The 15,918-nt window shown below is 39.3% G+C and overlaps 1 protein-coding gene across 4 annotated transcripts in view; it reads right to left on the reverse strand.

The window, feature by feature from the left end:
- Positions 1-15,918, reverse strand: part of PLA2G4A (phospholipase A2 group IVA) — a 158,343-nt gene that overhangs the window by 57,881 nt on the left and 84,544 nt on the right. For all 4 annotated transcript variants that reach the window (XM_082401670.1, XM_082401668.1, XM_082401667.1 and 1 more), the window contains 2 exons: positions 12,355-12,392; positions 9,123-9,264 (listed from right to left, as the gene is read on the reverse strand). In XM_082401670.1, the coding sequence (XP_082257796.1) occupies positions 9,123-9,264; positions 12,355-12,392 (180 nt within the window). The remainder of the gene's footprint in view (positions 1-9,122; positions 9,265-12,354; positions 12,393-15,918) is intronic.

Here is a 15,918-nt window from a genome sequence, read left to right on the forward strand (position 1 = left end):
TATTTTCACGTCTCAGAAGAGGAGGTATGGAGTGCACACATATAATACCTTGTTCACATCCGGATTGCTGATAACCAGGATGTGAGCTGAGGTGTCACTGACATATAATTCATACTCTTTCCTTTTCCCCATTATTCAGAAAGAAAAGAGTCATCTTTATTGAGAGAAACCATTTGATATTTAGCTAAATTACATTTCAGATTCATGTATCACTTCAGATGATAGCACAATGTTATGCAATAAATAGACTAACTTTGGATGTTTTAATAGTGATTGTTATTCTGAAATAACTTTCAAAGAATAACTGAGGACTTATAAGGTGCAGCTGTTAGTCTGGGCTTTAAATCTAAAAAAATCAAACAAATTAAGGTTGCCAAGAGTTTTTAGGTTATACTTAGACTTAAGTGCACCAATATTTGTGTATAAATGATATCAATGAATATTACTCATACTTCTCTCATACGATTACAGGAAATGAATTTTTATTTACCAAAGACGCTGTGTTTTGATTAAATTATCTTCATGCATTGGCTTGCAGATAGTATTAATTGCCTCCCTCACAAAAGAAAATTCTAAAGTGCTCAAGGATTTTTTTTTATGTTTTCATAGATTTTAAGTTCTGACAATTATATAAAGACTTTTGCCTCCCTGGTTCCTGTATTAGTCAGGGTTCCCCAGAGAAATGGAACCAATAGGTAGGTAGATACATAGGAAGGTAGGCTATCTATCTATCTATGGAACTGGATCACACAGGTGTGAAGAATGACAAGTCGAAATTTGCAGTATGGGACAGCAGCCTCCAAACTCTGGAGAGTCAATAATGCAGTTTTAGTCCAAACACCAGCAGGCAGAGACCCAGGAGAGCTGATGCCTCAGATGAAGTCCAAGGGTAGTCTGCTGGAGAATTCCCTCTTGCTTGGTGAGGTTGGTCTTTTTGTTCTACTCAGGCCTTTGACTGATTAGATTGGGACCCACCCACATTATAGACGACAACCTGATTACATAAATTTCACTGACTTAAATATTAATTGCATCAAAAAACATCCTCCAAGTTGATGCCAATTGACCATCACAAGTCCACCCCTCTCAACTCGGCAGCCACATACATCTCCTTCAACCATACTTAATATCCAAAGAAAGACAATAACAAGGTCATACTCCTGGCTAACATGATACAGACATCCTGTGTACAACTGGAAATGCACTAATCCTTTCCCCAGAAAAGGATACAAAGTCCTTAAACAATGCTTATTCTTCTCATTGATACTTCACAACTTAAATATGAATCTGTTTTTGTATTTCTGTGTGTACATGCACACACACACACACACACAAACATATTCATAACAAACTAAGGAAGAAATACTCATGGCAAATACAGTCTCATTTCTGTAATTGGTCATCTGGTCATAGCCGGTATTTATAACTACCTTCTTTCACCATCCATTCTGTATTTTCTTTGCCTTCAACAAGCACCTCAGCTGATGAGTAACCAAACCTTCATTCCTGAAGGGTCTGGGTCATTAGTAGTCCTTCCTGGATTGGGTTCTTATAGTTTTCCATTGACTCAACTCATGGCATGATAATACTAAGAGACACCACAGCGGATCTCTTGTATTCCAGACATACTCTTCATTACCTCCACCTTAGAGGAGTAGTCCAATCTCCCTTTAATAGTCAGAATCAACCACCCCAGCCAAGAGAGTAGCTCCCTTCTTTGCCTCTTGGTTCAGAGGCATGAGGAGCCAAAAAAGGTCAGGCAGCAGTATTAAATTACAGTTCAGTAGAATCATTGCTCCACTTCTGGTGGAAGCATTCCTTCCTTCAGAACTAAGACCTCTAAGTCAGAAGACTATAAGGTCACACAGACAGGAAACAAATATTTTGCTAGTGGGTCACTAGGGGTAATAGTGAGTGGTGTCACTCCCACTTCCACTCCTGGACCCATGAATCCTGGGGATAAAGAGCACCAATATTGGATGCTGAGTCAGAGCATTTACAGCCTCCTGGAAAACCGTGTTCCAGCCCTGCAGGATATTGCCACAAAGCTCGCACTATAACTGAGTCTTCAAAAGGTATTCTACCATTCTATCAAGCTAGTTACTTCATGATGGTGGAGAACATGGTAAGGCTGGTAAATTCCATTGCCATACTTCCTTTGCTGTGAGGTGAGTTCCTTGATCAGAATGCTGTGTGGAATATTGTGACTAAGGCATTTTGTGTATCTGTAGATGGTAGTTTTGGCAGAATCCTTGAGTGCAGGGAAGGCAAATCTGCATCCAGAATAAGTGTTTATTCAGGTAGAAACAAAGCATGCCCCTTCCAGGATGGCAGAAGTCCAGTGTAATCAATCTGCCACCAGGTAGCTGACTGATGACCCAAAGGAATGCTGCTATATTGGGGACTCGGTGTTGTTGGGGACTCTGGTGCTGGCCAATTGAGTACTCAGCAGCTGCTGTAGCCAGCTCAGCCTTGGTGAATGGAAGACCACGTTGCTGAGCCCTGCAGCTGTCCTCTTTCAGGTGGTGCCTAAATAGCGTGTACAATCACCTCTAACAAGGCCCAAGTTTTCTCTCCTTTTGTCAACTGATCGTAGGGATCTCCCCCATGAGGCTCTGGGTGGAGGATGGAAAAGAGAAGGCAGTGTAACAGGAATGGGGAACATGGACATTTGGGCCACTTCTTCATGGAACTTATTTGTATCTTCAGGGCCTGTTCAGCCCAATTTCATATACTCCACTTCCACCTGATGATGGAGTGCATCTGTGCACACCCAATTTTATGGCTTGGTGGGTCAGATAACATGATGGTCAGCTCAGGTCACCTGATAACTTGGTCACCCATGGTTAAGCATTCAATCTCTACTATGGCCCAGTAAGCAGGCCAAAAGCTATTTTTCAAAGGACGGTAGTTATCCACAGAGGATGGCAAGGCCTAGCACCAAAGGTGCCTATGCTGCAATTCACCTACCACAGCATCCCTATCTGTCACACACACTTCAAGCATCAATGGATCTGAATGGTCATATGGCCCAAGGGGCAGAGCAGCTTACGCAGTAACTGAGTCCTGTTGGAGAGCCTTCCCTTGCTCTGGGTTCCATTCAAAACTAGCTAAGGGGAGTTCAAACTGTTTGCCCAAAAATGTTTACAATCTAAAAGGAATAAGAATTGACACAGCAAAGTGCTATTGTCATAATGAAGGTGGAAGCAAGAGGAAGAATATTGTAGATGAAGAAAACAGAACAAACAAAGGAATAAAAATTCTTATTGACAACTCAAGGTCTATTTCTATTACCTCCTGCAGAAACTATTTTGCTTTGCCTCCACCTCTGTCACTAGACAGTCTCTTTTTTCTCTAGTTTTTCACTTAATTTATCTGACAAACTTAAGTACAGAATAGCACTCTATATAATAGATTATATTATTTAAGGACCACTTTATACTTCTATTTTCATCCAAAGCTATCTAATTGTATATCCCTTATATTCTGCCTTGACAGGAAACATTTCCTCCTTTATTCTTTGATGAAGGTTGGAGTAAAATTTCCTTCTCTCATTTCCCTGCTATTCTAATTCCAGATCTGAGTCCCCCAACCAGCTTTGCTCCCTTTATGGTCAGTTATGTGGAGACATGAAAACTGTAAAGCAGCATATCACTTCACAGAAGAGACTGTAATCTGGAAACTACATCTGACCAAAAGCTATTTTGGAACAAGAAAATTTAAAAGAAGTGGCCTCAAAACTTCCCATGCACAAAGTGTTACAGATCTTACTCATAGGAATGATCTCAGCCCTTTATTTATGGAGAAATTATACTAATCAGAGACACTGTTCTAACAACAAGCTTACTTATCAGATTTTAATTCCACAACCATAAAGTTGAAAGAGAAAGGGGTGATTTGAAGAAATTACTTCAAGGGAATATATAGAGCATGGAGAAATGGCAGTTGATTGCAAAGGCCACAGACATGAGAGCACTTAAATCAGTTCAGTCTGGGCAAAGGATTAAGTTTTTTAGAACGACTTCCATCCAAATGATTAAAATCAATACATTTTAAACTTTTTTTTTTTTTATTGAGAGTAATTTTTTTAAAGTCTTAGTACTTAAGAGAAGAAACTCTTGGATTACTAGAAACCTTAACTATTTAACTAATTCATTATCCAAGTAGGAAAGCTAAGGTTTTATTGAATTTGACATTGCCCTGGGGTGTTACGTAACAGCAACACCCATGTATTGGTTTAATAGCTACTATCGTATTGAGTAACTAATATGTGCCTTACACATTGTTCGGGCTGCTTAGTACTCATCCTTTTAACTGAATGAGACATTGTCTCCATTTTACAAGTGAAGTAGAGGAAAGAAGCAAGGCGCCCAAATGCCTACTGCCCAAGTTCATTCAACATTTTAATTTGACACTGATGTCCTAAACTGGATGCTGCAAACCATTTGTTGAAAATTGGGAACAAGACAGGCACCGTCTCTGCATCGAGAATTGAGTAGGGCTGTTCCGTCTTAGACAAGGTGTCGCTCCTCCTTACCTTCAGGAGGCCAACCAGCCAGCACTGAAAGTGAAAGTGAAGAAAGTGAAGATCTTGGCAGGGAGCAAGGGAAATGGGAGTTTAAGAGGCCCTTGGCCAAGGAGAAACACAAAATAGGAAAACGATATTTGTGTTATGGGAATGGGCGGTGCTGAATATATCTAAACAGATGATTTATGCCAAAAGAAAAAAATGGCTCGACCAAATCCAAAACAACAACATCAAAAGTTTTAATTTGAGGAATGACTTCCAAAAACATGAGTTTAATATTTTTGAAGACTAGCCCAGAGAAAAGCATAATTACCTCATTCTCCATCTGCTGCAGAAAAGCCAATCTGTATGAATATTAGGCCAAATTTCATTTTCCCAGAAAGATTCCTTTTCACAAAAGGAGGAGTGCCTGGGAGGTGAGGCAGAAACTTTCCTTTCGAAAAGGAAAACCTAAGACCAAAGGCTACTGGACATCTGCGCCAATATGCCCCACAGACTTTCTAATGCAACCATTCAAACTGGGATCTTTTCATCCAAGCCTTCTCCTCAACCTGTCTCCTCCCTAACAACCTGATGCAAGTGTTCCCCAGTTGTGAGCCCCTGATGCCTCTCTAGTGAAGCCATCCCCTGGCTGAAATGTCAAGCCACTGCCTACACTTGTGCTCTGACCCTCACAACACAAGATTTCCCAAGGCTCTGCCACGAGTCAGGAGCTGAGCTGGTGCTGGGAATATAAAGGTGAAAAACACAGACACTGCCCTGGTCCTCATGAAAATTATATTCTAATGGAGAAAAAAAGACGTTAAATGAGTATCTATACAAATACTTTTTTTTTATATACAAATATTTTTAAGTATGATTGTGGGAAATGCAGAGAAGATCACGTGCATATTTGTGCTATGAAAGAACATGACTGAGAGACCTAACTTGGACCTGGAGGGAGGGAGGAATGGATGAGGAAGACTGTCTGAATAAGTGACATGTGCACTGGTTCAAGAATGGGAGACTGGCATAGCATAGGGAGATCAGCTGGGTGCTTTGTGACCACCTAGAGGGGTGGGATAGGGAGGGTGAGAGGGAGACGCAAGAGGGAGGGGATATGGGGATATATGCATACATATAGCTGATTCACTTTGTTATAGAGCAGAAACTAACACACCATTGTAAAGCAATTATACTCCAATAAAGATGTTAAAAAAAAAAAAAGAATGGGAGGCTGTTAGTTAACTGAAAAGGGGGTGGGGTGGAGGGAGGGAGGGGAGGGCGAGGCCTAAGCAGAGAGAAGCAACAATGCATGCAAGAGCGTCACCTGGGAAGGGTTCTGCAGAGACCTGGAACCAAGAGGCACTTAGAGGAGGGGGCGTGGGAGATTTGAGATGAACCAGCAACACATGAAGCTGGAGAGATGCTGTGAGGCCAGTCCTAAGAGCAGTGGAAGGATTTTAAGCTTGGCTTGGATAGAAACAGGTTTGTGTCTTGAAAAGATCACTCTGAATTCAGTGTGAACAGAAAGTGGAAAGAAAGAGGACAGGCGTCGGTAGAACTATAGAGACCAGAGGATTTTGTGTACAGATTCAGACATGCTGAGTGTGAGATGTTAAGAATACAAGTGAAGGAATCAGAAAGAAGAGGTATAGATATTCGGGTGTGAATCTCAGAAGAGAGGTTCTAGGTTGTTGATATACGTGTGAAAGTTCTTAGCCCAAATGTGCTGGGTGACACATGGAAGGGAGAGAAAATTCTTAAGAGGGGCTAAGGCTGAGTCTTGAAGAACTCACATTTAAATAATGCACAGAGGAAGAAGATCTGGTAAAGGGAACCAGAGAGGCATGATGAAAATAAAGGGAAGACAGTAAGGGAAGGGTAGCGAATGATTAAAATAGTAGGAAAACATGAGTCATTTGCAGCTACAGAATTAGGGAACACAGGGCCAGAAGATCCTTTGCATTTGTTAGCTGGTACCTGTGACTAGTAAAGCAGCTGCTGTAGAGTCATGAGGGCAGAAGCCTGAGGAAAGCAAGGAAGTAGAATGAGATTGTGTAGGAAACTCTGGAAAAGTTTTTGAAGATAAGGAGAGAAGCAGAGCGGAAAGGAGAAGGGAATGTACATTCCATGGGGATTTTTTGGGTTCCTTTTTTCTCTCTCTATATCAGAGTTTAGAGCAGGAAAATTTCGTACAAACATGGAGGCAGACAGCAGAGGTGGGGAGCAGCCCTGGGAGGACTGGACAGAGTTGCTATGTTGGGGCTCGTAACGGGGGTTTGCAATCCATATCTGAGATGATGTGACTCTGGAAAGAAAAGGAGCTGTTTCCTCCATTGAGCTCAGAGGGAAGTGGCAAAGGGTAGGCCCGGGTTATGAAACATGTCAATCCTATGGCAAGAAATGAAAGATGTGTCACCTGATGACTTTTAATCTCTCTAATTAGGAGGCAAGTCTATCAGCTGTGAGGGAGGCAGAGGGTGGCTCAGCACCTGGGAGTGAAACAAAAAGAATTTTAAATAAATGGAAAGCAACTAGGCTGGGAAACGTTGAGACGGCCAGCATGGGTCTCCCAAATGAAGTTGATGACCATGAATTAACAGAGGTATCCATTTCCATCACCGTGTCATCTGCTGAAATGGCTTTCTCCCCAGCTACGCTTTAAACTCACCAAGGAAAGTGACTGTTTGGTATCACCCATTTCAGTTTTATTCACCTCAAGTTCCCAGCACAGTGTCTCAACAAATGAGAAATGACAGAAATCAAAAAAACTTGAAATATCATTTCTCTGCTCCAAGGGCATAACAATGCCAAACGAGGATGGGGACAAAAAGATGGTGTAGAATTGTTGATGGAAGGTTTACTACAGAAAAACAAACCAACAAACAGAACACCCAAAAAGACTTCCCAGGAAGCTAGAAACTTCTGAGTAATACATACAGAAGGATGTGTCTTCAAGGACTCATTAGCCGGAGACAATAAGCAACCACAAGATGCATGATTGAAGAGCAGTCTCTTCTTTTTAAAAAGAAGCTTCAATGGAGGTTTTGCTTCTCCTCCAAGCTTCCTTTTAGCAAAAATCCCCATCAGCAATATTTTACCTTAGAGTTTGCTCTCATAGTACCAAAAGCCACTCTAGAAGCCCAGACTGGCTTTCGACCCCTGCTACACCCACCTAGAAACACATTTAGAAATGTGCCATCATATGTGGGACAGGGGTACCCATCTGGCCCCGTTACTCAGAATTTATTTCTCATTTCCAGTGGCATTTTGTCCTTAATCTACAGTAATCTTTAATCCCTGGTCTGTGTGTACATGTATGGGGGTAAATATATATGCTTATAAATAGATATAAAATATATATTGACTTACACATTTAATGAAAATCTCTTTCTAAAAATAAATTATGTTCATCTAAAATATTTAATTAACAGAAAAGCTCAAAGAAATAAGTAAAAAAAAAAATTACCTGATATGCCGCTAAGAAGAAATTTCATTATTATCATCTGAGGAGCATCATTGCAGCAATTTATTTTTTTAATTTTGTTTTATTGAGGTATAATTGACATACATTATATTAGTTTCAGGTGTACAACATAATGATTTGATATTTGTATGTATTGTGAAATGATCACCACAATAAGTCTAGTTAATATCTATCCCCACATACGGTTACAAAATTTTTTTCTTGTGATGAGGACTTTTAATATCTACTCTCTTAGCAACTTTAAAATATATAATACAGTATTATTAACTATGGCAGCAATTTATTTTTGTAGATTTCAGAAAGAAGGATAGACCTATGGATGGATGGATGGGTGGATGAATGGACAGGTAGTTAGGTAGATAGATAGGTAGACAGACAGATAGATACATGAGTGAAGGGATAAATGAATAGACAAATAGACAAAAACTGGATTGTATAATACAAGTTACTGAATAATAAATGACATTTACTTTGCTGGAATTTAAGGGAAGAAAAAGAAATTAAAGTACAATTGAAGGATTGTACTTTCAATATTTGTTGACGAAAATATTTCAATTTTAACATCTCTCTATAATTAGGATTATGAAAAATATTAAAATGTGGAGGTTATTGTTTTAACTAGTTGGCCAATTTTGGATGATATCTTTTCACTCCCTGCTATGAAATAGTAATAATTTGAAACATTTCTTTTTATCTCCCTATTCACATCTTTTAAGAAAATTTTTTGTTAATTGTTGTCATTAAGATTTATAACATTTTGTTCTTGTTCAGTAATGATAAGTCCCACAATTGTTTAATCTTAGTCTGTATTAAAATGAATTCAATGATCATTTTATATCCTTTTATAGGTTAAACTTTTGTTACTTATGAAATGAACATCTTGTGTGTGCATCAGTCCTATTCCTCTTTTAAAATCTATATATGATAAATATTACCAAATATGGGCAGCATTTGTGATGATCTTCCTCAAAGAGTTTCTGTTTATGAAAGACTTACCTTATCTTAAAAAGACAGAGAAATAATGCTTAATCACAATATTGTCACATTTGGGTGGAATTATTTGGGAGAAAGTACAAACAAAATTATTATTAAGTTGCAATAAAATTTGAAAAATTTCCAACTCACATCACGTGTAGAATACAAGCCTTCACTATTCTTTGGACCCAGGAGTTTCTTCATGTTTTCCTTTATGTTTTCTTTTCTCTGTTGTCGGAAGACTTTCTCCTGATCACACAGAGCCATACTAAATCGGAGGTCTGGGGATGAACTGTATATAAAATAGAGATCATGAACCAATGTCCCCAGTAGCCTTGTATTTTACATTACACATTTAGGTCTAAATAATATATAGAGTCACTTTACAGGTTTTTAATTTTCGTATAAATGCTATCAACTGTATGTATTCTGCAAAACATTTTTTTCCATTGAACATTTTGTTTTTGAGATTCATCTGTGTTTATAAGTAGAACTAATTCAAATATATTTACTATTATGGAGTATTTTCATTATATAATTAGAGCACAATTTATGTATCCATAAATATTGACATTATGTCCAATTTTTTTTAACTACTACAAACAGTACCACCACAAACATGTGTATACATGTGGAAAAGTTTCCTATAATACATGCTGTTTAGAAAGAACACCTCACTATATCATCACAATAGATATAAAGTACTTTTCTTATTTTACAAATGAGTAAAAAAGTAATTAGAAATCCTTTCAACTGTTAACAAAATTAGCAAGTAGGTATTTAAATCCAGGGCTTCTCATTCTGGAACTCATGTTCCTTGTAATGTACTATGTTGATCATTATCCTACATTAAGCACGAGAAGCATGATTTTTAAAAGATCTACAAATAAAGCAATGAACATAGATGTTTAGAAGATATCAGTACAAAATATCTAAAAGAAAATTCAAAATATGTTGAGCAATTTTATAAATATAGTAACAGACATATGGCTTGTGTGTGTCTTCTTTTATGTACTATCTTTAACTCTCTAATTACTTTCCTGATTTTATTTTATATTTAATGGAAGACATTCCATGAAAAATTGAGTTTTCCTTTAATGAACATTTCATTTTATTTATTTTATTTTATTTATTTTTATTTTTGGCTGTCTTGGGGTCTTCGTTGCTGTGCGCAGGCTTTCTCTAGTTGCGGTGAGCGGGGGCTACTTTTCATCACAGTGTGCAGGCTTTTCATTGCGGGGGCTTCTTTTGTTGCAGAGCACAGGCTCTCGGCACTCGGGCTTCAGTAGCTGTGGCGCATGGGCTGAGTAGTTGTGGCGCACGGGCTTAGTTGCTCCATGGCATGTGGGAATCTTCCCGGACCAGGGATTGAACCCATGTCCCCTGCATTGGCAGGTGGAGTCTTTTTTTTTTTTAATAGATCTCTATTGGAGTATAATTGCTTCACAATACTGTGTTAGTTTCTGTTGTACAACAAAGTGAATCAGCCCTATGCATACATATATCCCCATATCCCCTCTCTCTTGAGCCTCCCTCCCACCCTCCCTATCCCACCTCTCTAGGTCATCGCAAAGCACCAAGCTGATCTCCCTGTGCTATGCTGCTGCTTCCCACTAGCTAACTATTGTACATTCGGTAGTGTATATATGTTGATGCTACTCTCACTTCGCCCCAGCTTCCCCCTCCCCTCCCCCACCATGTCCTCAAGCCCATTCTCTATGTCTATGTCTTTACTCCTGCCCTGCCACTAGGTTCATCAGTACCTTTTATATTTTTTTTTAGATTCCATATATATGTGTTAGCATATGGTATTTGTTTTTCTCTTTCTGAATTACTTCACTCTGGTAGGCGGATTCTTAATCACCACGAGGGAGGTCCAACATTTCATTTTAGAGTCAAGACAAATTAATATATAAAAACAGAGTTTGAGTAAAGTTCACTGTAAATATATAGTAAATTGCTTCTGGACCTATGTATACATTTAGCTGAGGTTTTTTTCCCTACATTTTTTTGATAACTCTGCTTTATTAAAGCATAATATTGTCCTAATTACACCAGTGGAGATCACTTCCCATTAAAACAAATAGCATTACTTTCATAGTCAAGTAACAAAAATATTTCTAATCTCATGCCAAAATATACCACTTGTAAGCAAGAATCGATGTAATTGAAAATAACACAACTAAAAAAGTTGGACTGTCCTTTGATACATGCTGACATATATTGAATGATAGTAGTAATTTATGTAATAATTTTTTAAGTTGAACCAACATTTTCTGGGGATCAAAATAAGAGAAGAAATACCTAAACCCAATGTCAATGTATCCGGCATCATTCATTTAGCAAATCATAAGAAATGAGAATGCTACACTAATTTTGTGATGTTCGTGTAAATAAAATGTGTACTAGTAACTCTGGTAAAACCCACTTCAGGGCTTCCCTGGTGGCGCAGTGGTTGAGAATCTGCCTGCCAATGCAGGGGACACGGGTTCGAGCCCTGGTCTGGGAAGATCCCATGTGCCGCGGAGGAGCTGGGCCCGTGAGCCACAACTACTGAGCCTGCCCATCTGGAGCCTGTGCCCCACAACAAGAGAGGCCACGACAGTGAAAGGCCCGTGCACCGTGATGAAGAGTGGCCCCCGCTTGCCGCAACTAGAGAAAGCCCTCGCACAGAAACGAAGACCCAACACAGCCAAAAACAAATAAATAAATAAATTAAAAAAAAAAAAAAACCCACTTCAACAGGGAAGTTCAAAGAGATGCAGAGAGGTTGAGGGAGGTGGGATCTATGAACCTCAGCATGAGGTCAGAGATGAGCTAATTCTCAAGGCAGGCCTGACTCCCCTAAGACTCACCATATGAAAATAAATAAATGAATTTCCAACATTCATTTATGGAGACCACTTTGAAAGAGCAACACACATCATGGAACTTAACCATTTATTTTCCTGATGATCATTATGAACAAAGACAGTCTCAATTTTCAGTTTTTCCTCTTATAGTTTCCTGTGTATGTTCACTGTCATACTTTTTAATACCTATCTGAATCAGCAATGAAAATAGGCTTCAATAGCTGTATTTATTTCTATGGGAATATATATTTAACTTGAGGAAGAGCCCCTTCTAAAGGCTCTTCTTCTGACATTTATGATTTAACTACCAAACTACTGGAAAACTAAACAAAGAATATTAGTTGTTGTTTTTTTTTTTAATGCTGTAGTTATTAGGAGAGAGCTAAGGAAAACCAAAGTACATTTAATGCATTTTTGATACTCAAAGGTGTCAGAGTTATTTCATATATTAAAAGTGTACTCTTCAACAATTAAAATCAGTCAGTGGATCACTCATAATATTTTCCATCCAACGAAATAAATGGACTTACCAAACTTCAAGAGACATTTCCAGAATCATTTCAGTGACCTAGTATAGATATATTAGTCAGATTAGGGTCATAAAATGGAAGTGTATTATATATAATGCAAACAAAGTCAAAATAATTTTTGAGTGACAGATTATTTTTAACCTAAAAATACACTAAAAATAAAAGTAACATAGCTCCATGAAGACCCGAAATTACAGGTGTATCTCAATAAATAATTTTTTGTTATTTTTCATGAGATAAGCCTACTTTATACATCATTTGCACCATGCGGCATGTGAGATCTTAATTTCCCAACCAGGGATTGAACCTGTTCCCCCTGCAGTGGAAGCACAGAGTCTTAACCACTGGACTGCCAGGGAAATCCTATACGTCAGCGATCCCCAACGTTTCTGGCACCAGGGACCAGTTTTATGGAAGACAATTTTTCCACAGATTGGCAGGGGGGGATTGTTTTGGGATGATTCAAGTGCATTACATTTACTGTGCATTTTATTTCCATTATTATTACATTGTAATATATAATGAAATAATTACACAATTCACCATAATGCTGACAGGAGACGGAGCTCAGGCAGTAATGCGAGCGATGGGGAGCAGCTGTAAATACAGATGAAGTTTTGCTCGCTCGCCTGCAGCTTGCCTCCTGCTGTGCAGCCTGGTTCCTAACAGGCCACAGACTGGTACTGGTCCATGGCCCAGGGCTTGGGGACCCTGCTATACATCATTTTAACAAGCATAAGAATTGCCTTGGCATGGTTGTTTTCCTTCTTCATTAAAAAGAAGCAGTGCATACCAAAATCATTACTCAAAAATCGTAAAAACTTCCTGAGATCTAAAAACTATGAAGATGTGTATTCTGGGGCTGTCCCTGGGCCTCAAAATCAGAGGTCAAAGTTAAAGAAAACCTGAGCGAAAATTAACACCTGTGCATTTGTGACAAGTGCAGGCTATAGTAAACTGAAGACAGAATGCCTATCCAAGGTGGACAGCAGGACCCAGGGGCCAACCAACTGTGCTCAGCTTAAGAAACATCTACAAATGGGATGTGGGGCTCAGGTTTTATTTTTTCAACACTATATGAACCAACCAAACTTATGGGAGGAATCCATCCTGTCAGTGGGCCAATTTGGGTTTAATGAAAAAAAGAATGAATAATATCTACAGAGAAAAGGGGTATTAAAAGATGTCTTTCCAGAGGCTATAAATCTGTTGTATAGAAAGGCCTTCTCAATACTATCCCTGCCCTTAGTTATGAATAATGTAACTTTAGATTGTTGCGAGAACCAAATGAGAAAATGTTTCGAAGTTTGCTGCACAAGTGTAAGATGGTGCTATTATTTTTATTACATCAGTTACCATAAGAATATAGCTAGAATGAACCTGTTGAATACCTTCAAATAGAACAGAACTAGGATATGCCTCTTAAAATGGGAAGAGGATATTTTTTGAGCCAACATAAAATGCAATAGATTATTGGCTTTTTCTTTTTTGGTTTCAGGGGATGGAAAAAAACAAAGTAGAAGGAGCTTTACAAAATGTTAAAATAAGTTCATGGATAATTCTTAGTACTGAATTTTATTAGTAAGAAAAAGGTATGGAAATTAACTGTACAAAAATTTGCCTTTCCCACTAAGTCGTAAGCTCTGTCTTAAATAGGTCTCTATTACAAGTTCATTGCACAGTATTTGGCATACAACATACAATCAATAAGTATCCGTTGAATTACTGTGTATGTGTGTGTGGAGCGGGAGCGCATCAGGCATCTTTTCCTGTCAAGAAATATCTCATTGGGAGATTGGTTCAAGACGGTGGAATAGAAGGACATGTGCTCACTCCCTCTTGCAAGAAGACCAGAATCCCAACCAACTGCTGAACAATCATTGACAGGAAGACACTGGAACTCAACAAAAAAGATACCCCACATCCAAAGACAATGGAGAAGCCGCAATGAGACGGTAAGAGGGGTGCAATCACAATAAAATCAAATCCCATAACCACTGGGTGGGGGACTCACAAACTGGAGAACAATTATACCACAGAAGTCCACCCACTGAAGTAAAGGGTCTGAGCCCCACGTCAGTCTTCCCAACCTGGGGGTCTGGCAACAGGAGGAGGAATTCCCAGAGAATCAGACTTTGAAGGGTAGTGGGATTTGACTGCAGGATGTCGACAGGACTGGGGGAAACAGAGACTCCACTCTTGGAGGGCAAACACAAGGTACTGTGTGCATCAGGACCCAGGGGGAAGGCGCAGTAACTCCATAGGAGACTGAACCAGACCTACCTACTAGTGTTGGAGGATCTCCTGCAGAGGTGGGGGGTGTCTCTGGCTCACTGCAGGGACAAGGACACTGGCAGCAGAAGTTCTGGGAAGTACTCCTTGGCATAAGCCCTCCCGGAGTCTGCCATTAGCCCCACCAAAGAGCCTGTAGCCTCCCGCACTGAGTCGCCTCAGGCCAAACAACCAACAGAGAAGGCACTCACCCAACTCATCAGCAGAAAAGCAGATTAAAGTTTTACTGAGCTCTGCCAACCAGAGCAACACCCAGCTCTACCCACCACCAGTCCCTCCCATCAGGAAGCTTGCACAAGCCCCTTAGATAGCCTCATCCTCCAGAGGGCAGACAGCAGAAAGAAGAACTACGGTACTACAGTGTGTGGAACAAAAACCACATTCACAGAAAGATAGACAAAATGAAAAGGTAGAGGACTATGAGAGAACAAGATACAACCCCAGAAAAACAACTAAATGAAGTGGAGCTAGGTAACCTCCCAGAAAAAGAATTCAGAATAATGATAGTGAAGATGATCCAGGACCTCAGAAAAAGAATGGAGGCAAAGACTGAGAAGATGCAAGAAATGTTTAACAAAGACCTAGAAGGATTAAATAAAAAACACTTAGAAGAATTAAAGAAGAAACAAACAGAGGTGAACAATACAATAACTGAAATGAAAAATACACTAGATGGAATCAATAGTAGAATAACTGAGGCAGAAGAACAGATAGCTGACCTGGAAGACAGAATGGTGGAAATCACTGCCATGGAACAGAATAAAGAAAAAAGAATGAAAAGAAATGAAGACAGACTAAGAGACCTCTGGGACAACATTAAACGCACCAACATTCACATTATAGGGGTCCCAGAGGAGAAGAGAGAGAGAAAGGGCCTGGGAAAATATTTGAAGAGATTATAGTCAAAAACTTCCCTAACATGGGAATGGAAATAGCCACCCAAGTCCAGGAAGCGCAGAGAGTCCCAGGCAGGATAAACCCAAGGAGAAACAGGCCGAGACACATAGTAATCACGTTGACAAGAATTAAAAACAAAGAAAAATTATTAACAGCAACAAGGGAAAAGTGACAAATAACATACAAGGGAACTCCCAAAAGGTTAACAGCTGATTTCTCAGCAGAAACTCTACAAGCCAGAAGGGAGTGGCATGATATATTTAAAGTGATGAAAGGGAAGAACCTACAACCAAGATTACTCTACCCAGCACGGATCTCATTCAGATTTGACGGAGAAATCAAAAGCTTTACAGACAAGTAAAAGCCAAGAGAATT

The sequence above is a fragment of the Balaenoptera borealis genome (assembly GCF_965194805.1).
Source record: "Balaenoptera borealis genome assembly, chromosome: 1".
In the NCBI taxonomy this organism is placed as follows: Eukaryota; Metazoa; Chordata; class Mammalia; order Artiodactyla; family Balaenopteridae; genus Balaenoptera; species Balaenoptera borealis.